General features: G+C 36.0%; 1 protein-coding gene across 3 annotated transcripts in view; it reads right to left on the bottom strand.

Annotated features, from left to right (window-relative positions):
* Window positions 1-1082: 1082 nt before the first annotated feature.
* Window positions 1083-22804, bottom strand: part of esyt2b (extended synaptotagmin-like protein 2b) — a 76518-nt gene continuing 54796 nt past the window's right edge. The window contains exons 8-23 of one of the 3 annotated variants that reach the window (XM_038297936.1): window positions 21356-21476; window positions 19565-19741; window positions 19334-19416; window positions 18917-18965; window positions 17602-17691; window positions 17421-17516; window positions 15997-16098; window positions 12302-12376; window positions 9563-9649; window positions 9303-9452; window positions 4982-5334; window positions 4783-4881; window positions 4480-4611; window positions 3324-3429; window positions 2168-2217; window positions 1083-2058 (exon numbers count right to left, since the gene is read on the bottom strand). In XM_038297936.1, the coding sequence (XP_038153864.1) occupies window positions 1986-2058; window positions 2168-2217; window positions 3324-3429; window positions 4480-4611; window positions 4783-4881; window positions 4982-5334; window positions 9303-9452; window positions 9563-9649; window positions 12302-12376; window positions 15997-16098; window positions 17421-17516; window positions 17602-17691; window positions 18917-18965; window positions 19334-19416; window positions 19565-19741; window positions 21356-21476 (1843 nt within the window). In that variant the 3' untranslated portion in view covers window positions 1083-1985. Of the gene's footprint in view, window positions 2059-2167; window positions 2218-3323; window positions 3430-4479; window positions 4612-4782; window positions 4882-4981; window positions 5335-9302; window positions 9453-9562; window positions 9650-12301; window positions 12377-14306; window positions 14370-15996; window positions 16099-17420; window positions 17517-17601; window positions 17692-18916; window positions 18966-19333; window positions 19417-19564; window positions 19742-21355; window positions 21477-22804 lie in introns of all 3 variants that reach the window. The other 2 variants (XM_038297937.1, XM_038297938.1) reach the window with 2 other exon arrangements.

The raw sequence follows: 22804 nt of genomic DNA, 5'->3' as shown, positions 1-22804 counted from the left end.
AAAAAAAGCCACTTTAGATTTATAGATATCTACAAAGTTCCCTCACACAGGTGGGCCATATCTTACCTGTATGAGGTATCTGATCCTCTGTTATTGATGTAATAACAAATAACATAAGTGAACAACATGAATTGTGGTTTCCTGTGGGTGGTAAAATGAATACAACAGTAATATCAGAGAGAATTTAAACACTTTTTAACGACATTGCAGAACATTCAGGACATCTGTGAAGCAATGACTTGGTCTTCGCCACTCGCTTTTGCCCTGTTTTATAAGTTAGATGTCTTGGTTCCTAAAGGAGCCTTTGCAGTTTTAATCTCGGGGGTCCTAGCTGGAACAGAGTGATCACAGTTAGATGCTGGGGATTGCTGAAGATAAGCTGTCTGGCAATATGGGAGTTACCATATCCCATAGTGAGATGTCGAATGAATGCTATAAATGAGAACTTTAGGTTACTTGCATAATCCCGGTTCTCAGAGTAGCATAAGTTAGATGTCTCACCAGACAACCCTTATCCCTGGGACGAAGCAAGAAGAGGTGCTGATTTCAAATGATGCTGCATAGTGGTGCAATCTATTTAAAGGAAAGGTGATGTGGGCTTCACTATCACCAGCCGATAAGGATTGCGTATTGAGGTAAAGGTATATGCATGAGGGGCATATCCAAACAAAATGAATGAGAACTGGGGCAAGTGACCTAAAGGTATTGCCAAATTGGAAAAACACAAGTTTTTCCTTTTGTTAAATTTGGTCTGTATATAGGTCAATTTGTATAGCACACTGTTATCTTTATATCCTGCTTCTAGTCTGTTTATATTGGTTGTCTATACTACCTTAATCTTTCATGCAGGGTCTGTGTCAGTCATTGTCACAGATATGAGAGCGATAAATTACATTTCTATTTCTTTGGAAGTACTGCACATATAAAGTCTTGAATCTTTAACTAAACCTATAAGCTTAGCTCAGGAGAACAGAAAATAAAATAGAACACAAAGTGTGCAATCATTAAGAATAAAAGCAACCTGCCATATTTAGAAAATAAATGACTTAGGAACTATTATAATAACAATAAAATAAACAGACTTCTTAAAAAGAATACAGTTTTTATTCAAAGCCACAAGGCATCAGATCATTTCAAAATGTTAATAGTTTAGAAGAAGAAAAAAAAACTCAGATAGCAGGCTCTTAAGGCACGGAGAGAAGAAGAAATGTATTGAAAAGTTGAAACAAACGGTTACAATTGCAAGGCAAAACATTTACAAGCATATAGCCAAAGATGCATTATCTCAATGTGTTGCAGCAACCTGATCATAAAATGCAAAAAGGTAACTTTCTTTGTTTACATAACTCACATATGGTTTTAGACTCTCAAAACACTTATTCAAGTATCCTCTTTTATATATGTATGTCGTCTGCAGCACTTATTCATAGCCCTAAAATGCATTTTTCCCACAGCATCTGAGACAAAATTTAGAATTACAAATATGGTGCAAATCTGCTAAAATTAATACAATTTTGCATACGTGCATTCCATGTATTTCTTTACAGACGTAAAGAATCAATAACACTGCATAACAAAACAAACGGAAAATAAATAACAAGAAAAGGATTGCTACTTATGAGGCTTATGTTTGGGATTGTATCTGTTCCTTTGGTTCATTTTCACATAAGAAAAACAGAATTTGTCATATTGTTTTTGCATCAACACCAAATAAATCTCAAAGAATTTGCACACATTTCTACAAAACTTCCATTAAGGAAAGATAATGTCATGAAAACACTTGCAAATTGTGGTTTTCATACAGAAATAGGAGAAATATCTACATAAAAGTCTGCAAACAAACTCCGGGTGGTTTGCATGTTTTACTATTTATAGTATGTGTCTTTACTCATCAGTCTGAAAAGGGAATAAAACTTCTCCTTTAGAATAGCTGAAAAAACATATAACAAAGAACCACATCACAGTTTTAGAAGACAAGAGTGGTTTCACTGTGTGATGAGGGATTCTTGACTTCTTCGTATTCCTAGAGATGACAAACCATCTTCTGTCAGTTCATACCTGCAGCACAAAACAAAGAGCAAAATGATCAGATTTAGTTCCTTTAAATCACAGGATGCAAGTCAAAAATTAACAGTAGAATGAAAGAGAAAACATAAGGCTTGTTTACCACTGAGTGCACCCTTTTGAGATATCCTCTCCACTTAAATCTACCAGCACCTGCCAAGAAAAAACTTCATTTAAAAAAATGGTTATTTCATTTAATTTTTTCTTCAATACATCAAAGAAAGTGTTGAAGTGTGGAAATAGAATTAAAGAATAAAAAAGGAATGAATAAGAATGGGAATTGAAGAAAAACTTTGTGTGTTTTAAGGCAACAGGATATTTCTACATGTCTTTAGTTCTTTTTCTGAAAGGACAACTTTTATAAAGATGTGTGCCTGGATATCACTGCTTCTTGAGTTTTTTGTTTTTTTTTAATGAGGTGTCCTGTAAAATGTAGATTTAGATATGTTCATAGCTTTCTGATACATAAGGATAAAATTATTCTCCAATTTTCATTTTTTCCGTCTTGCTTTGTGTTTCAATCGATCAAGTTTTTTCTTGTGGTATAGTTGCAGTTTTGTTTTTATGAATGTCTTTAATTGGGTTGGGCAAGAAGGAAAGAAATCCAAAGTATTCCTTAATCCTTAATAGTCTTTTTTAAACTTAAATGATAAAATACAACAGCAAAACAGCATCTAATATAATAATATAATAAATAAATAAGGCTTATTAAATGTTTTTTTAAATCTTGCATGACCCGTTTATTTTTTTAGATTTTTTCCTTAATATCAAATATATTTGGCATTTTTGACTCGTATTCTAGAAAATGATCGTTGTTATGTGTTATTTTATAAGTTTCTATACTTTCAGTATTGTTTTTGTGTTTCGTGTACTCTTTAAAGTGTCTCGATAACAGATTAGGATAAAATGAAATGGTTCAATAAATTACCCTGATAAATTTTAGTTATTTAAAATGTTATCACAGGTACAATTTGAAATTAATTTCAAGTAAAAAAAAAAAAGAAATAATGAAATGCAACAACAAATATAGTAAATATAAATTAGAATATATAAAAAATGATATATATATATATATATATATATATATATATATATATATATATATATATATATATATATATATATATATATATATATATACATATATATATATATAAATGTTTTACCTTTTTCTTTAAACATTTGGTGTGTTTCTCTAATTCAAAATATGAAATGTTTAGAAAACCTTCACAGTGACAAACTATATAGAGACGTTTTACCTTTCCCAAAAGGCCTTTGTGTTTGGACAGGATGCTCCTTCCATTTTTCACCGCTACATCCAGAGTTCTCCTATTCAGCTCCACATGGGAAATACTGAACTCAAACCTACAGACACAAATTCCCAGAGAGTGGAAATTGGCAGACTCAAATCAAAATCTATCTTTCGTTAAGCAGCATACACAGCCCACCTGCAAAAGCAACTAACTCTAAACCACTATCACTCTAATCATGACATCCATTGTTTGAGGAAGGACCTAAAATAAAGGTTTTTAATTATTTGCTGGTTTGATTAAGATTGCTCCAATCTATTAGGGGAGCCTTTTGATTGACACAGAGTTTGAAAAACGTTAGTTGCACCCTGCAGAAAATAACCTACAACATAAAGAACTTTTCCAAACAACTGCACCTTATCTGAAGCTCAGGTCTCCTAAACAAATTTACATGTGAAGAGACTCAAGATGCTGAATGCAGTCTGCAAAAAAGCCTGCTACTGTAAATGTTAATGAGGACCCCTAAAAAATGAGGAGCGCACAAGTGTAGCTTTCATGGAAGCTGTGCAAAGATTAAAAGCTTTGCTCTAAAGACAAACACAAACATCAGATGGCAGCTTAACTGAATTATGCTACAATGTTCTGAATGTTTTGGACACAGAACAGAGAATATGTCTGGCTTAACATGCAGAATTTCAGGAAGCTTATGCCAAGTGTGAAGCATGGAATGGGACCTGGCCGGTTTACCACCATACCAATCTATCATAGATTCCACCATGTGTTAGAAGGTGTTTGCAGAAAATGTGAAACTATCCAAAGAAAACTCAGCTGAAACCAAACTGGACCCACAGACACCTCAAAGACCCAAAGTAAGTTTAGTAAATATATCAAAACCAGGAAATGAAAACCTAAAAAACAGACTTTTTCTCACTTTTCTCAACTTCTCTAGAAAGTTGTTCAGATCAAACACAACCGTGAAAATACTTTTGTGTGCTTACAAAAACAGTATAAAATCTATTTAAATCTGTTTCACGTAGAAAAAAACACTGAGTTTCAAATCAGCTAAATGTGTAAGATTTCAAGCAATAAATGGCCATACATGGCAATAGATTGTCATATTCCCACTTAAAAGAAACAAAACTTGATATGAGGGTGTTTAACCTACGTTTGATCATAAACAGGATTAAGAGTCTTCTTCATCGTGCTTGTCTTCCTCCTTCCCGACCGGCTCTTGTCAGGCAGCAAATACAGGCGTATGAAGGGGTCTGAGCCATCTTTGGTGAAGGCTATCAGATTTCTGAGGGAATGTGGCACAAAACTGTCAGACTCATCCTGCTGGGCTATTGCTACTTTGTTCAATCTGTTTATTCAATCTATAAAATATGTCAATCAATGACATAAATAATGTTTGGATGCTTCAAAATGATTTATGCTCATCGTAAATCTATTGCTGTGGTTTAAACCTGACCTGCAAGCGTGCACCACCACAACCAGTTTGTTCCTCTGGGAGCTGTGTCGAACAGTGAGCTGGATCTCACCCAGGGGGTATTGGCCAGGAGCCGAGCCGCTATAAACGCACCATAGTCAGAATCACTTTCACACAGATTGTATACGCACATAGATAGATTGGTTACAGAACATTTTTATGCAAATTCCTCGCATCTTACTTCTGCAGCTGATGGAGTCTTTGTTGAAGCTCCAGGGTGGCGATAGGCAGTGAGATATCCGACGCCAGGCTGGGGGTGCTCTCCTTGTGAGGCAGGTATTTCTGAGAGCTAGAAATAGTGGTGCTCAAGTTAGGTGTGCTGCGGCGAGGGCTGGCAGAGTATGGCTCGCCGTCAGGGTCCTGGAGAGTGAGAGTGGAGGCGCGTACGGGCTTTGGAGGTGTGGCAGAAAGCAGCTGTGACTCTGAGTAGGACAGACTCAGGGAGGGGGCCAGGGCTGTCTGGGGAACACTGGATTTTCTGACCTGCACCGCAGAGGGCAGGTCTGAAGATATCTGTTTTTCCAGTGAAAGGATCTAAGGAGACAGGAAATCAATAGTGGGCTTAAAGAACCATAACAGATTTAGTGTTGAGCTATCTCAATGGAGCAAGTGAAAGTCTAGGAAAGCCATAAATGGAGATAAAATACTGCCAGTCTAGAATGACGCAGTTTTAAACTGCCGTCTGTCTCTACAAAAACACTATTATTCAGAAGTTATTCCAACTTGTGTTTCAGCTGAAACACCTTATTATGAAACCCATCTATATGTTAATGTGGATGTATTATTCTTTTTAATCTGATCAGTGGTGACTCAGAACAAGATAATTCTCTTAGCTTTCAGCCACATAAAGAACAATAACATGATTCCGGACAATAACCGTCTGAAATATCCACATTTTTAAACATTTAAAGAGGTAACATATATGATCCCTTACAGATTTCTTCCCCTTTACTTTCTTTAGATTTTAAATCATACTAGGATGTTTATGGCTATGAGCAAGTCTTACAGTTTTTTTCTCTGTCGGCCTGGCTCATGTCTTGACACAGAAATTCAAATAACATGAACAAACCTGTTGGAAACTGTTCTCTTTCACTTTGTGACATTTCCAATGTCTTTGTACATGCTTCAATGTACAAGGTACATGTAGGCAAATGATTTAGTTCATGTAGGCAGAATACCCTACCAGAATAAAGTAATAAAAACATTCCATGATGAGAAAATCACCACATTTAGTCAATTTGTTACCTTCAGAAAAGTTTAATCCTTATAGCTAATGCTAACTGTCTTGCTAATTACTAGTGTTGCACTGATACTGATACCAGTATAGGTCGGGGCCCCAAGCCAGCACTAAAATGGTGGTATCGGTATCGACGAGTACCAACAAATATGTCACCAATACCATTTTGAGAGCCAAAAGTTTATTCAACTATTGTCACCAATTCCAGGTAGGCAATAAAAAGTTCTACTGGATTCACTTTGTATTAGTCTTTTTCCTGCTTCACAAAGGTAGGCAGCAGCTTGACAAAACCATGATGGCAATTATTTTACATCCAACTAGTATGCAGTTCTTCAAATATACACAGACACATCAATTTCAAACCAATGTTATCAGTATGGTCTCAGTATCGGCCGATGTTGCACCTAGCTTCCACTAATATTTCTGGTTTGTGAGGATTCTTTTCAGCCATTGATGCTCCAGTTTACACAAAAGAGTGAACAAATAGCTAAAAAAAAAAATGCTGCAGCAGCAAACAGCAGTAGGGCTACTTCATTGGGCTTCGATGAAATGGCGGACGGCCAGCCAAACAGCGCATGTGTTAAGCTTGAAGCCTATGTAAAAAACGTCATGGCAGCAAGTACACCACTTTCTGCAGTAGGCAAAATGGATTGGCTAATATTTTGTAGGCCCCAGCACGGCCAGAGTTTATGGATTTTTGGGGCGGGGGGGCCATAAATGCAAGAATGCCATTCATCAATAAAGTCATTTTAGATTAATCTAGACACTTCATTTCTGAGAAAAATCCTCTTTATTACCTTTAAGTAGAAATGTTGGCGATCTATACAAGAGTAATTATTTTTCTGAGAACTTTTTAACTCTACTCCTTACAGTTTTTTGCAATTATCTCTACTTTCTACTCCTTACCTAAAAAATAAAAGAGTTGTTAGTTTTTTCACATTTAAGCTCATTTCCAGTACTTAGAAAAAAAAGGAAATCTCAAAATAATTTGTTTCATCGAGACAATTAATTGTTTGTGATTGGAATTGGTACTGCACCGACTTGTTATTTGCCACCTACCAAACTAAATAAATTTTTAAGATGATACAGTTAGATTTTGCACCATTCACACGACTTGTGTATTGGGCATGTCGTGGGCATTTCATCTGATGACATCACTATACAACATGCCCACGAAAGACACGCCTTTGTCTGCAGGCTGCAGACAGAAAAACTTACAGGATGGTAGACAGGGGGTCAATTTTAGAGACCAGGAGGATGACGCTGCTGTTCACGAGGATGATGTTAAGGGACCAGTTTTTGATGTCAACAGTAGCCTATGCTTTCTGTGGCTTTGAAGTTGAAGAACATTATGCCCCGCAAACTCTCATTTGCGGGGCATAATGTTTTTTTTTTTTTTTCAAGAAACTTCTTTTTTAATTTTGAACAAGCTGGGTTTTTTTTAAGGGCTTTTTTTCCCTCAAAAGACTTGTTTTGGACAAACTTAGCTCCATATTAGTTTCTAAAACCATTTTTCTTTTTTTTTTAACCATCTTAAGGTGGATTTGCGTAACTATTTTACAGGTTATATTAAAGGTATAGTGGATCATCAAAATAAATGGTGCTCCTAATTGTCAATCATTTTGGTGATATGCTTACATAAGGCTGTCCTACGTGTTCGTCCCCATTTTCACTTACCGGTGGTGAGTTCAACATAGTGGAAAAATTGCAAATCTTCTTTTGGAAAGCATGATTGTATGAGTGATCCAAACAGCAACTATTAAACAGAGCGTGTACGAGGAGAAATTGGCTTGTGCATGCGCTTGCACACGTTTAATGGGCGTTCCCTGAGAGCGGGTAAAGGGTTGTGTATTTGCATTTTTTTTTTTCTTTTTTTAAGTGGGGAGGGCAGGTCTTTTAAAAATTCCCGAAAATCCTCCACTGTACCTTTAAGTAACTGATAAAACTTCCTTCTCCATTAGTAACTGTTTGGTAGAGAGCAGCAATTATTGCCGCTTTAATTTATTTTTTTTTAATTTTGAAACAGCAAAGAACCTCCATACCACCATAAGTTTATCCCTGCTATCATATTTGACTGTAGGTATGATTTTCATGGTAGATCATACAAGAAGGACATTGGGTTTCATCAAATCTACTGACAAAAGTCTCTTTCTTAGTGTTAATGATAACCTCAAATGTAGCCAATAGTTCTGAGTGCTTGTCTGACCTTCACCGATGCTCTCCTTGAGTAATTTTGGAAGTGCAGGATAATAACTCTTATTGGTTCGCTGTTGCCTTACAAATGTTTTGGTTACAATTTCTGTACTCATAGATGACAGTGACTTTTTCTCCCCTCTTTCCTGAACTTCTTTCATTCCTGATGCAGTAAGAAATCTCAGTCAGGGGGAGGCAATTGAAACTGACACTAGAAACAGTTCCCCCCCCCCCCCCCCCCCCCCCCCCCCCCCAGCTGATTCATGATTCAAGGTGGGAGGGAAATCTTTTTTTTAACTAACTGACAGCTTTAAAATCTCAGGTTATGTTTGTATGATATATATAAAAAAGGGCGATTATCTTAAAAATGTGCATTTTAAGGAAAGAGAAAAAGGATGAGACATCTGTAAGGGGGCACATACTCTTCACAATCACATTATGCATAGATATAAATATAGTGTAGGAGCAAGCTTGATACTTCTGATGTTTAAAAGCAGAGTCTATGCCAGGAAACCAATAAACCTCAATTAATTTAACTAATTTGATAAAAGGTGTCTGTAAGAATTATGCCATTGGATAGAAGTGGAGAGAGATTTACATGGTTGAGTATGCTGGCATAACAAAAAGCCCCACATACAACAGATTGACATATTATCTACAACTGGTTTGTTTTTAAAAATCCCTAAAATAGGATATTGCCTGACTTCAATCTACAATTCAAAGCCCAAGATTTCTTACTAAAAAGTGTCTGCTGCTTTTGTGCAGACAGCTACAAAAAAAAGAATTATGCAAAAAAAGACAATGAAACAAATTAGCGGAAAAGATTATTAATGACGAGCTATAAAACACATGCATTACCATGATGTTTGAAACATTTTGCTATTATGAACCGAACGCTTAAGGTGGGAGTTTAAAAAGGAACCAGCTGAGAACAGAAAGGTTATCACATAAAACTCTTGGCTCCCCCAAAAAACCCTAAAAAGCAAAACAAATTTGACATTTATGCTGTTATAAAGGAAATTAATAACGTGTGAATAATCTAGCAACACAGAAGCTGTGAGTCTGTTTTTACCCTCAAGGCCATCTTTAATTTGATGGTAGAACTTGGTCCAGAGTTCTTCAGAGAAAAGCACTGCGCCAGCGTCATGTCCTCCTCCGACAGAAGCCTACTCAAAGGCACGCGCAAAATACCCAGTGTGCATTTGTGCTTATCATCCTTTACCTACAATTTAATAAAAAGGGGGATTTAAGTATCTTATATACCTTATTTTAGAAAAAAAAATCACAAAAACAGTTTTTCTTTACAAACTCTTTTAAATGTATTTCTAATACCTCAATTTCCAGCTCTTGCCTTCTGGGATTGTGGACGAGAAAAGAGAAGCAATCCTCCCATAAAGGCTCTCTAGTCTTGTACCGGACCTTGAAAAAGGAAAATAAGGTGCATTTAATAAGGGTTATCATCAAAAAGCTCTTTTTTCAGTAATTGGAATTAAATAACAATTTTTATTTTTTATTTTATTTTATATACTCTAATAATCACAGAGGGAAATTACTTCTCTGCATTTAACCCATCCCCTTGGGGAGCAGTGGGTGGCCATTGTGCAGCGCCCAGGGAGAAAGGTGGGGTTAAGGGTCTTGCTCAGGGACCCAGAATGTGGGAGTGGGGGACTGAAATCACAAACTCAGGATTCAAAGCCCTATGCTGTAATTTACTCATTGTTCACAGAATGATCATTTCAAATAGTTGAATTTCTGTTTATTTTCAGGCTTAACTTTAATTCATTCCCAACATAACCCCACCTGCTAGCTGGGGTCTCAAGGTTCACAACACTGCTCTTTATTTATTCACTGGATTGCTGTTAGACCGAAAAAAATTCTAGTCTCCTGTACCAACTTGGTACTCCATTGAATCACCATAAAAATGCCTGTAATGTAATGTAATTACCCTAAAAATGTAAACAATGCAGGTATATTACATTTACATCACCAGTTTAGCACTTTTGGCACATCATCAGATAGTGGTTGTGGGGGTGTGCATATTTAATATTCTTACAATCTGACTACAGTATTATTATGCTCCATTAATGCACTAATTCTGTTGTGATGGATTTGTTTGATGTTTTTACATGATTTATAGACTTCACTGACTTCATACTGTATATGCAATATGATGTGCCTATTTTTTTTACCATAAACTACAATAGTCTACAGATGCTATGAGGCAGCAAGTCTGTGTCAGAGTGATAACTTTATCTTTATTTTAAAAGTCCTAACCCCCGCTGAAAATGAGAACATCATCATTGTTTGATACTTTAGTGCACCTATTGTTTACATTCTGACCAGTCTAAATTGGGAGTAGCAATATGGCAGCTGGTGATTTACTGCACCCTGTACTACCAACGGACTATCAGCAATCCAGTGAATAAATAGAGATCATGGGTTCACAAACACACAGGACTCCATCTTGTACGACTCCCATTTCAACTATTTAGGACCGACCAAAAACGGGTTGGCCATCACATTGTAATATTGTTGCGGGACATATAGCTCTGAGGAAAGCTGTGATGTTTTGAGCTCATAGTCAAACCTAAAAAAACATGGAAACGCATGAGGACGCACTGCTGTTACTGCATCCTTTAGAGGCAATTCAGTAGTTCACCTTAAAAAGGCGCTCAGAGTGGAACAAGCATAACTCATGGTTCCTTATGGCCTCTGATGCTTAAGATATTTTTACATCTTACCCGGATTGGCTAAAACCAAACTTAGCTACTGTAAACAAGCACTGGATGTTATTTCACGCAATCACCTTGTTATTTCTGCTGAATCTTCCTGCATACAGATAAATTTTGTACACACATGTGTAAACAAAAAGAAATTTAGTTAAGTACAGCTCTCTGGACTATTTCATTCTTTGAAAGTGCAGGTAAGCACTGCATTTCAATAAGATCAGGAAAATAACCAAAAAATTGAAAAGTGATAACCAGGAGGAAAGGAGAGGCTACATCAGCATAGCTTTTAACAGGTAGGGAAAATTCAAGAGAAGGATGCAAACTGTAAAGAAGCAGGCCGTTAGGGTCACGAGGGGTGCTGGTGCCTATCTCCAGCTGTCTAAGGGCGAGAGACAGGGTTCACCCTGGACAAGTCACAAGTCTATCGCAGGGCAACACAGAGACAAACAACCATGCACACACACATTCACACCTAAGGACAATTAAAAAAAAGCATGTGAACCTAACAGTCATGTTTTTGGACTGTTGGAGGAAACCAGAGTATCCGAAGAGAACCCATGCGTACTCAGGAAGAACATGCAAACTCAATGCAGAAAGACCCCGGGCTGGGAATCGAACCAGGAACCTTCTTGCTGTCATATTTGTTGATGTAAGACTTGGCTTCAATTGTGTAACCAACCCTACCCAGTGTGTCACTGAGCACCCACTCTCAGAATCCATTATTTCAAATGAACTGTTATCAAAATAAGAGAACTTAAAGCTCTGTGTGTAATTATTCCTTTTTTAATTGTTAGTTTTATTTAGTTATTACAAACATATAATTTGTGTGGATAATCAAAAACACATCCATGCCATTACTGCAGCACCATTAACTGTGTCATAATTGAACACTTTTCCTCTTATTCCACCAACCTTAAGAGTTTTAAATGCATTTATTCATTTTGCTCGGATTCCTTCTAAGTTTTATGAAAAGGAGTGGCTTGTCCTTCAGTAGAAAGGGTTTTTAATAAATTACAGAGGATCTGTAAGTGTTTCAGTCCTTGAATCACATCAATATTGAATAAATAACGTATAACTAAATATAGCACATTGCAGGAAATGTGACAAGTATACTTCTTCCTCTTGGCAAAACCAGGTAAAATTGTCAGAGTGAGCTGGCAAGAAATATATCAGTCATAAGGTCAAATGTATAACTATTTGCTGGTTTAGGAAAAATATATTTGCCTGTCTGTTGGTCTAGTCAAACTTTTAAAGACAAATCGGTAAAATAGCAGTAGAGTTCTAAAAAATGTATGAATTCCATCATTTTATTATTATGGCTTGTTTTTATTTTAATACTCACCTTACTCTCCAGAGTTTTATGTCCAACTGTGAACTGAACATAAGGACTGGGTTCACTGCTGTTTTTCTTGGCTGACTATTGGACAACCACAAAGAGAAAGAGAGGCGTTAAGTAACTGCCAACACAGTGAAACACAATTCAGTGACGGGAAGCACAATCACAGTACATGTTGGAGAACACGATTAGCACACCACCCAGAGGGAGTCTGCAGTTCAAACAGGAGGAAAGATGATCAGCCTGGTAGGGCTGCAGGCAGACAGGACACTGAGAGGCCTTTGTCTCATCTACAGGTTAATTTAGCATGATGACTTTGGATACCTGGGAATGAATCAGTATTCCTTAAATGAGAATAATAGCGTTATTATAAAAGCTCTGATGAAACATAAATAGAGGAAGTCTTTCATTTCTCACTTGCATAACATTAGGTTTCATCATTCATGTTCATGCTCATCAAAGAAACATTTTACTATGCAGGGGTAAACAAAATAATATAAAACGCAATCTAATGTAAGATCCATCAATGTGGTTTATATTCAATGGTTTCTGTAGCAGTAAAAAATGATCTGACTACAATTCCCTAGTTTTTAAATTGTTCCTGGATTAAAGGGAAAATATAGAAATAAATATAGACATTAAATTACTTTACAATTTAAACTAGCAGGGATGTCAAGATGGAATATTCTCACAATAGAAGGACCAATGATATACTGCACTCTCTGATATATTGTCACCTCTCACAATGATGTGAATTAAGTCAAACCTACAATTTGAAGGTGACCAGAGGGCATAATTAGTGACATCCTGTGTTACTGGCAGAAAAATATGATACGACACAGATGCATATTTCTCTCAGCCTTTGGGAGGAACATTTCTATTGACTAAGAAATTCATAACTTTATAATGTTGTTGGCAAGAGAACTTGATTTTGTCACATTGTCGTCTTCAGGTGAAATTTGCAATCCACTGGAGGCGCTCTCTGCCATATTGCTTCTATTTTACGCTGCTCTCTCTGGGCAGGGGGGGTCTAAGCCCTGGGTGGCAGCATGGATTGAAGCACACAGACTCTCAGCTAAGAAAACAGAAGAATGGTGAGTGATGTCACATATTTCATCTAAAAAGATACTCTCAGTTTTTCACATTTCTATTATTAAGTTCTCCTTATCTAAAATAATGACTTTTTGCTCCTTCAAAGCCAAGCCTTAATGATGATTTTTATACCTTCTTACCTCTGGCACAATCAAAGGTTGATGGGTGCAACCATTTGAGGAATAATTATAGACTCAAAACTTCTTGGAGATAATAAAGAAGCAGTATTAAAAATGTGCAATAGTTGATTTCTGAGCAAGGAAATTGAACACGTTTTTTTTTTGTGTGTTTTCAATACATGTTAAGTCTTTCTACCTGTTTCTGGAGGTGGTGGGTCATAGCTTTGTGAGCGTGTCAACAAACAGGCCTCTTTCCAAATCAAATGACTGGTAAATAACAGGTCACTCAGACTTCCAAAGGAAAATTACATCACTAAGTAGGAAAACTACAAAATGCCAACCAACAGGCTTGACAATCTCATTTCCAATACAGATTGCAATGTTATCAGTTACCTCATTGGCAAACAAACAAGCATTTATGCTGCTCTGTTGTCTGCTTGTTCTGCAGGTTTAATGAGACTTAAAGCTCAAGTTAACAGAAAAGTACAAGAATTTTGGACTTAGAGAGGCAAAGGAGTGCAAAAAAAAAAATTTACTTTGGGTTTTTTCTTTAAAAATAAAAAAAAAATTTCATAAAACATTCACATGCAAGATGAGAGTTGGGAAATGTGAAATCAGATTTGACATTAAGGGAGCCACAGGGAAAAGCATTAACAGGCAATAGCACTGTCATGCACAGTTTCACTTTTATTGCACCTTAACAATCATCACAATCACTCGACAGTGGGTGGCAAAGTTGTGAGCCAGCAGTGCAGTGACAGGGTGTGATCTCAACATGCAGACCATTCTTCCCACATTACCTTCAGGGCCTTAAACACTGAGACTTGCTTCAAACCATCATAGGTGATATCTGACAGGTTGCTCTTTAAGCCATATGGAGATTTGAGGGAGAAAAATCACACCCTTGGTTAGTTGGAATGAGTCAGCATGGTCACGGGGAACAAGAGAAACCCAGAGCATTAAAGGTGCAATCTAAATAAATTGGAGAGTTAAAGGGGAATTAGTACAGAGAAATATATTCCAGGTGCTTCTTTGACCTATTAGATTATAATGGCTTACAACTAATGAAAACTCAAAATAAACTTAATTTTAAAATTTAACAAAATACTTTTGTAGACATATTACTGTACTATGACCTAAATTCATCCAATAATTATTATTATCAGCAACACAATGTCAGTACTAAATATGCTATTTTTTATTTCATTTATGTTTTTATGTATATGCAATTGTATATAATTGTATATGCAATTTATTAACAAAGCGCTGCATTCAAGCACTTGTCCCTTCCACTCAATTTTCCATAGCAAGTGGAGTTAAAGGAAAAAATATGGTAAAAAAAAAAAAAAAAAGGCATAAAACCAACAGGGTTAAATACACCTTGAGGATTGTGGGGGAAAAAAGACAGTTTAAAAGCCTGAGATAGTTTTGATGACATTAATGACCATTCACATTCTGCTAGAACATGGTTGAGCTGTATTTAACCATACATATGGAAAGTTAAGTTGCAGGATAAACTCTTGAAAGGACTATGACAAAAAGTTCACTTAAGAGTTTGAGTCCTGGCTCAAGTCGCGCTTTAATCCATGTTATGGTCTACAAAATCAAAATGGGATGCTAGATGACAGTTATCCAGCTGGCATTCAGTTCTACCCTCCGTAACAGTTTAAAAGAGAAACAAAAAGGAAACATGCATGAGCCTATGTTTCAAAGAGCGACAAACAGTCATAGCAGGGACAAAAACTAGATCTGCACGGTGCAATAGCATACTTTTCAGCCAGACACCATTTTTGGGTTAAAAATATATTTTTTATTGGCCTTTATATATTATAACTGTTTGAGTTGTTACTTGTCATAAAGCATAATTCAAATGAGAAGAAATAAATCCTCTTTGTGCACCAAATTTATACAGCATACAAATTTTACTTTTACTAGTTTTATGCTTTACTAGTAGTTTTTTAGTATAGTTCTTACTAGTTTTTTTCCTTTTACTCCAGTTTATACAAATACTTTTGATATAATCAGATTTTTTATAAATGATATTTTGAAAGGAAATCAGTTGTGATATATGTGCATAAAATGGAGGTTTAGAACGGATCCTTCTGACATTGCTGAATTCTAACAATGACATATTAATGAAAGTACTACCCAAAGTAAAGCCCAGGAGGAGCTTTTTTTTTTAAAAAAAAAAAGGCTTTTTGTACCTGAAAATTCATCTCCACATGAGCACTGAGAGATCATTAGAAACCCTGCCAGCAGTATTTGTGCTGAAGCTATCTCCTGTGGCACAACACAACCAGAATGTAATAAAGAAGAAAATAGAGGTCCTTTAGAATATTTTTCATGTTAATGGATACTGATTTCTTTTTAGCTTGAAGCTAACACATGCTTTGGGTTAAAGGTTTTAAAGAGATCATGTTGTTACTCAAACCATGTCATCACACTGTGCTAATGCACATTACAAAGATGCAGAAGCATCAGAGGACTCACGAAATTTGCACTACACTCAGATGTATCGCCCTCACAAAAGATTAAGCCAGAAGCTCTCCTCTCACTTAAGTTTCCACAGCCTAAGCTGCCTGTGAAGACACCCTTGGGTGAAGAGGAAGGAGAATAAAGGTAAAACAGTTAAATAGTTCAATTCAATTCTGTATTTTTGACAAAATTACATAAACCCATTTGGTTAAGAAAATCAAGGACTAAACGTGGGTTTTATTGTTTGAGCGCTGCAGAAAAACTCAGGAGATGCATTTTATCACGACAAGCTTTATATAATCGTGGTTCTCATTTAACAATGAGTGCTACAGCATTTATTAGGCTGAGTCCTTGAGGTGAAAAGGCCAAAAACAGAACTTTTTTCATCTAAATTGAATTCCTTATGAGTCTCTTGCAAACTAGTCATACTCATTGATTATGTTCCCCAGTTTGTTGAATAAAGTCCCCATGAATAAAATGTTACACATAGCTCTACGAAAGGGTATTTTTTAAAAAACCTCTCTTTTTGCACAAAATCTGGATTGCATTTATTTTGAGCCTAAAAAACACTATAATACCCAAAACGTTTTACTTTGAAATAACCTTGAAAATTGTAATTTTCTTTCTACTTCACTATTATGCATTAGCTGTTTTGGTCCTATGTATAAAATCCAAGATAATTAAAACATACCATGTTAAGATTGTAACAAAGCAATAAACATTAATGGAAAAAACCTAAATGTGCATAGGAGAGTTTCGAATTTAAATAATTTGTCCTGTGTAGTGCAGTCCTGTTTCTCTGTGATTAGCTGTATATGCTCTCTTTCAGCCTCTGACATGGAAGCTGGCCTGGAGCTTGTCTGCCTGGTTGTGCGTTTCCTGGACGGGGCCACCTGGGGAGCTGGTTGACATTTGCCTTTTGTATCTCTGCTTCTTTTTCTGTCTGTTTGTCTCCTTGAATCCCAGTCAGCCTCGACAGATGGCCGCTCACACTGAGCCTGGTTCTGCTGGAGGTTTCTTCCTGCTAAAAGGAAGTTTTCCTCTCCACTGTCTCTACAAGCATGCTTGGTTTGAGGGATATCTTTCTAGTCAATGAGTCGATGCAATCAACTGGTTTTCCTTAGATAGAAACCTTTAACATTTTGCTAAAGGATTTGAATGTACGTCTACTTTCCAAGGTCTTGAAAATCAAATAAAAAAACTCACAGAGAATAAATGAGGGTGCCATTGTGTAACAGTAGTGATCAAAGAAGTAATGGATATGTGGACAAGCATTATCCCAGCTTTACACAAACAAGGGCTTAGTGTTGATAAAGGCAGCAAATCTGCTTCAACAGTGAAAAACAGAAGCCCGCTCAAGAGAAAAACATAATCACATACTGTTTAAGTGAAACTTTTTTATTACTAGCATTAAAAGAGAAAATGTTTCAGCGTCTTACTGGCAGGTTCTTAGCTGAGTCTAGAAAGACCACCAGGAGAGCTGACGAGAGTCCATCTTTTGTTGGGCTTCTGTCTGCACGCACACATCTTAAAACCTAAAAGAAAACAGGAGTGTGCATCTACATGATATAAATCAGTAAATACAAAAACAACAGCAATTATTGATTACTTTAGCATTACCTGATCCAGCTTATCAGAAGTGGAGAACAGAGACAGCCACTCTAGTTTTAAGTGCAGTTTGCCAGTAGGTGCTTCTTCCAGTTCAAACCACTAAAAGGACAACCAAAAGAAAACTTTTTTTTTTTTTTGGTGAATGCACAAAGTAAATGATTAATTTTGTCATGTAAGGAATTATCTATTTAAAGGGACACCTGAACACTTACACAATTGTTTGGTGGGTACTAGTTTAATGAAAACAAAAAAAACTTGTACATTGTTTTATAACCACATTATGATTACATTTTTTCCCTTATTTTAAATCAGATTTATACATCCGGCCTTTTACTACTACTATAATAGAAAATGAGAAATCAAGAAAATTAGGCAAATTAATGAGATTTATCTATTGGAGTTAAAGTTGTAGGGAAGCAAAAAAATTTGATTGACAGATGACCGTTGATATATGATCGGCCGAATTTAGGTGTACAAGCTGACATATAACTAACTGGCCTGCATACAATAACGGGGAAAAAGATAGGATATTTTTTTTTTAGATACAAATTTTCAAACTTTTGCGAAAGTATCATCTAATAAAGAGTACATTAATATACGTTTAAGCCAGAATGATTTGAAATTTAAATATGACTTCCCTACGACTTTAAATACAATTCCCTACGTATTACTAAAAGATCAGGCTATACTACAATGAAAAAAAACGATAAAACGTCAGAGCACTAAAACACTGAATGAAAGAAGATGTAGAAGTATTTTTGAAGTACTGTGTGTTAGATTAGTTTAACATGACAAGAACCTTTAGAAGTAAGGATTTACAGCTTTTTTATTGGTGTCACTATGCACAAAAGACAGGCATATTGGATTTACAACATAACTCAGAAGTTCTCAATACCAACTTCCTAGTATGGATTAATGTTAGCATAGCCAGCTAGCATAAATACTAAGTCACAGAATTAGATGACCACTGAAGTTTCTGTTTTTCTTCCTCCATTACATTAAATGTCTTTTTTTTCTCGCCAGAGGTGACACCAGCAAGAAAAAGCCATGAGTTGGAGAAAAAGTGTGAATTGATGCTTTTAGCACTACCTATTTTGTCAGGTTTAAAAGAAACTGTGAAAAACAGCTGTAGACATAGACTAAATGTGTTTATCAGTGGTTAAAATCTATCTTTTCTGTCAGATTTGGGGCGGCTGATTTATCCTGTTTCTGGTTTTGACCTAAGCTATGCGGTCCAGCATCAACCCAACATCATTTCTTTCTCCTGCAGGGGCAGCAGACAATGCATCTTTTAGCTTGATAAAGAGTGGAACATTTATCTCACCTCATCGACCTTTTGCTCATTGTACACCTTGGTCAAATCAATTAGGAGGCTGCAAATAATTAGAAGTAAGCAGTGAAAATTCAAAGCAGAAAACAGTTACGAAAAACAACAACAGGCCAATTAATTATAATACAGGGGAGAGATATAGATTTGCTGCCAAGTGTTATAGGACAAAGTGTAGAGTTATGGCCTTGGTCCAATTAATCTATAATATTCAGTCTTAAAACAATAGCTGGGAATAATCATTCTGGTTCATTAAGATTAAGCTGCAAAAGAACAAATATTAAGGAATAGCTACATTATTAGACATTTACTTTATATTCTATCCCCAAGCTGAACAGAGGAAGTGCATTAAATCATGTTCTGCTTTGAAAAGGTGTTATAAAGACACAGCAGGAGAGGAAAAGGGAAGCTAACCTTCCTAAGAAGTCATCTTTGTCTGGATCTTCATCAAACAGCTCGATTTCCAGATGTTGACCAGAGGGCTCATACACAAGAGCCTTAAGGAAAAGAAACACGAAGAGGCTTATTTAGAGAGCTTGGTAAATAGAGGAAACTAATGATGTGAAAAAAAAAACAATCACAATTCTCTTTCCTTTAATTATTAGATTAAAAAAGGCCTCTATTTTGATATGTCAATATCATCACCTCATAAACCTCATTCCACTTGGGATGGAGGCTCTCCTTTATCGTCTTGCTATGGAACATTTGATTGCTGACATGCAGGATGCCATAAGGGTCCGACTTTCCTTTGATAAGTCCTCCCAGAAATTGATCCTTCCCTTCCAGATCCTGAGCCTCGAGGAAGTGAATCCTGAGAACTCCCTGTGGTGATATGCAGAGCAGAAAGATAAATGGTGTAACTGGTCATTCAAGTCTGGAGAGTTACTTAAAAACATTAGTTTCAATGTTTCAATGTGGAGAGAGACACATTCTTGAAAAAGTTCAGAGTACACAGGTTATCTGAACTGCAAGATGCACAAATTGGGAACAAATATGAGAAAATGTTAATCCAACACAAACATTAATAAGGTGCAAACTCTAAAGGTATTTTGAAAAAGTAATATTATGAAACTTGAGGTGTTTGTCTTTTGACAAAATGAACAGTCCAGACAGTGTTCATGGATGCTGGGAGAACGAGAGACAATGAAATTAAATCCTAATTGAAGCAAGTTAAAAGTGATATAAAGTCAGCTTTGATGATGGTTGTATAATTATCTGACAGGAAACTATTTTTTTCTATTTAAATAGAAAGAACTGTTTATAACTAAGCACAACCAGCAGTTAAAAATCCAGTTTGGTAAAAAGACAAATTCAAATAATCTTGAAATAATTAGCAGACCATTTATGCAACTGAAAAGTGGTTTACTTTCAACACTTTATAATGTCTTATCTCCTTAATTTGGGCGCAGGCAACACATAGTCACACTGCTGCTGTACACATCATTTCAGATCATAACTGACATGGATGTATATTGGAAAAAAGAAATCATAACAAAAAATATAATAAATTCATGTTTTGTACTATTTTATACATCATCTCTTAAATGTTAAAATTGTAATAATTTATTAATTTTATTATTCTCTGATGCCACATCGACACCTCTTTGTAGTATTTCATACAATGCAAACAAGTATTATATGCAGCCTAAACTATCAAATCCAACACTGATTCTGCAAAACAAATACCACTGCAGAGAACTAATCATAATTTCTAAACTGGCTGCACCTTGTAAAACCTTTAGTTGGAAAATGTTGGCATTTTCTTCATTATTTATATAAGGTGTTTCATTTAGTTAGTCATTAAGGCTCAAAGAACATAGATTTCAATCAAAAGTGTGAATAAAGGCGACTTAGTCCAGTGAAATGACAGATATAATTATAAAAGGACTTGGGGAGCACAGACTTCTACCAAACAGCAAAATTTGCCCCCAATTGTGACTTGCACTTATGCAAAAACTCACAGATGATCAGGATCATCAAAATATTTTTAATTAATCGCTCCTTAGCATGAGGAACACCTCTGATAAAAAAAAATCCGTAAAATACATTTGTACGTTTTCAAATTATCCTGCTAACAAACCAACAACATTCCCTTTCCTTATGTTTTTGTCTTCAGTAAAATACCTCCGGACTTTTGAGTCTGATGCCGAGGCTGTCATTAGTCACTGCTGCCACCCTCTGGGTTAGTGGTGAACTGCTTGTTCCACCAAATATTCCTATCCCACAATGTTAGAGAATCTTTAAAAAATCTCTGTATCCAGATTATGATCTAGATCATAACCAAAAGATGTCATTAAAATCACTCCATAACCTTTCAAGTTATCCTGTATACAGACAGACAGACAGACAGACAGACAGACAGACAGACAGACACACAACATCTCTTAAAAACACAAGCTTCTTGGCGGAGGTAAATACAGAGACTTGCTTCAGTACCTTGGGCATTGGAAAGCGAAGCTTAGCCAGGTCCTCGTCTCCAACCAGAGGGATTGTTATTCGATTGGGCAAAACCACATAACTGTAGATTATGTCTTGAATCAGATTGTTGGAGAAGCCGCTGCAGGGACAATAAGATGGGTGGAGATGTAAGAATGTAGGATAAGGGAAACACACGGAAACCAATTATTGCATTAAGAGTACACTATGGGTATATTCACTTTCATTCTTTTATGCTATAAAGGAATAGGGCCAGGAATTTTGAGCTGATGCATCTAGATTACATAATATTTCAGAGATGTGGGATGACAAGGAAGGAAGTGAAAAAATAAAATTACCCACTGTCATTCTTTTATCAAGCTAGCTTTAAGGGGCATACTGGAAAATTACAATAACTGCTAGAGAAATGTAATTAGAATGAACTTTCATTAAGCTGTCAGGCCTTTCCCCTATGATAGATTGCTGTGATTATGGAGGAAGTGTCAATATAACACGATGTGTCTATTTTGATTAAAGAATTATTTCTTCAGATACCAATCAGTTGTAATTCTGAGAGGGCCTCTTAAGTGATTCATCAATCAGTCAAACAGAGAAAATACAATATGGGCTTCAAGAAATGTGACCAGGCTGCAAGCAGGACATAACATCTAGTCAGAAAGAACCTAATGAGTCCATTCCCTTTGATTCGCACTTATACAGTGATATGATAGAGTGCCACAGCATGAAAACAGACTGCATGTAATTTGTGACGTAAATCTGTAAAAAGATGAATCATTGGTGTCTTGCTGAATAACACCCAAGGTTATTGTTCTGTCTGTTTAAATCATGAAAATCTGATGACCCTGATCAGCCAGGACTGATGTACGGGTTCAAAATTCAAATAACATCCAGGATTTACAGTATATAAACACCTTAAAAGGAAGTCAGATCAAATAATTAAATAAAATTAGCAAATAACCAAATGAACAGGTGTCCAAAATAGAAAAAATTGATAGCAAGAAATTTTAACCAAAGTTTAATAAAAATGTACCAAAATACTGGTGCAACTCAAAGTATGACAGGGAATTTATCAAAGCACTTTAAATTTAAAAAAGTGATTATTGCTTATTATGCTTATTCATTATAAAATTAGAGATTTTTTGTCATTATGTCTGTCCATTTTAAATCATTATAGGCTAACATTGAATGAAACCCCAAATCTAAAATAAACATATAAATAGAGAGAATAGTTAATGACACGTTAAGAAGGATTAGCCACCAAAGGGCAACTCTGAACGGTTAGAAACTGCATTAAAAACTGCTGAGTGGAAGAAAAAAGTTTTGAAATTGGGGGACCTTTACAAGATGTTTACTGTCCGTGCTTCAAGAGCCAACACATTCAACAACTCAAGGACATGGGCTAAAACTGTCCAATTTATTTTCCTAAAGAAGCATAGTCATGTTACATGC

The sequence above is a fragment of the Cyprinodon tularosa genome, unplaced genomic scaffold, assembly GCF_016077235.1.
Source record: "Cyprinodon tularosa strain WSP-4 unplaced genomic scaffold, ASM1607723v1 ctg4, whole genome shotgun sequence".
NCBI classification, from domain to species: domain Eukaryota; kingdom Metazoa; phylum Chordata; class Actinopteri; order Cyprinodontiformes; family Cyprinodontidae; genus Cyprinodon; species Cyprinodon tularosa.
Note: the sequence above shows the minus strand (reverse complement) of the source record. Positions and strands in the feature narration are given on the sequence as shown.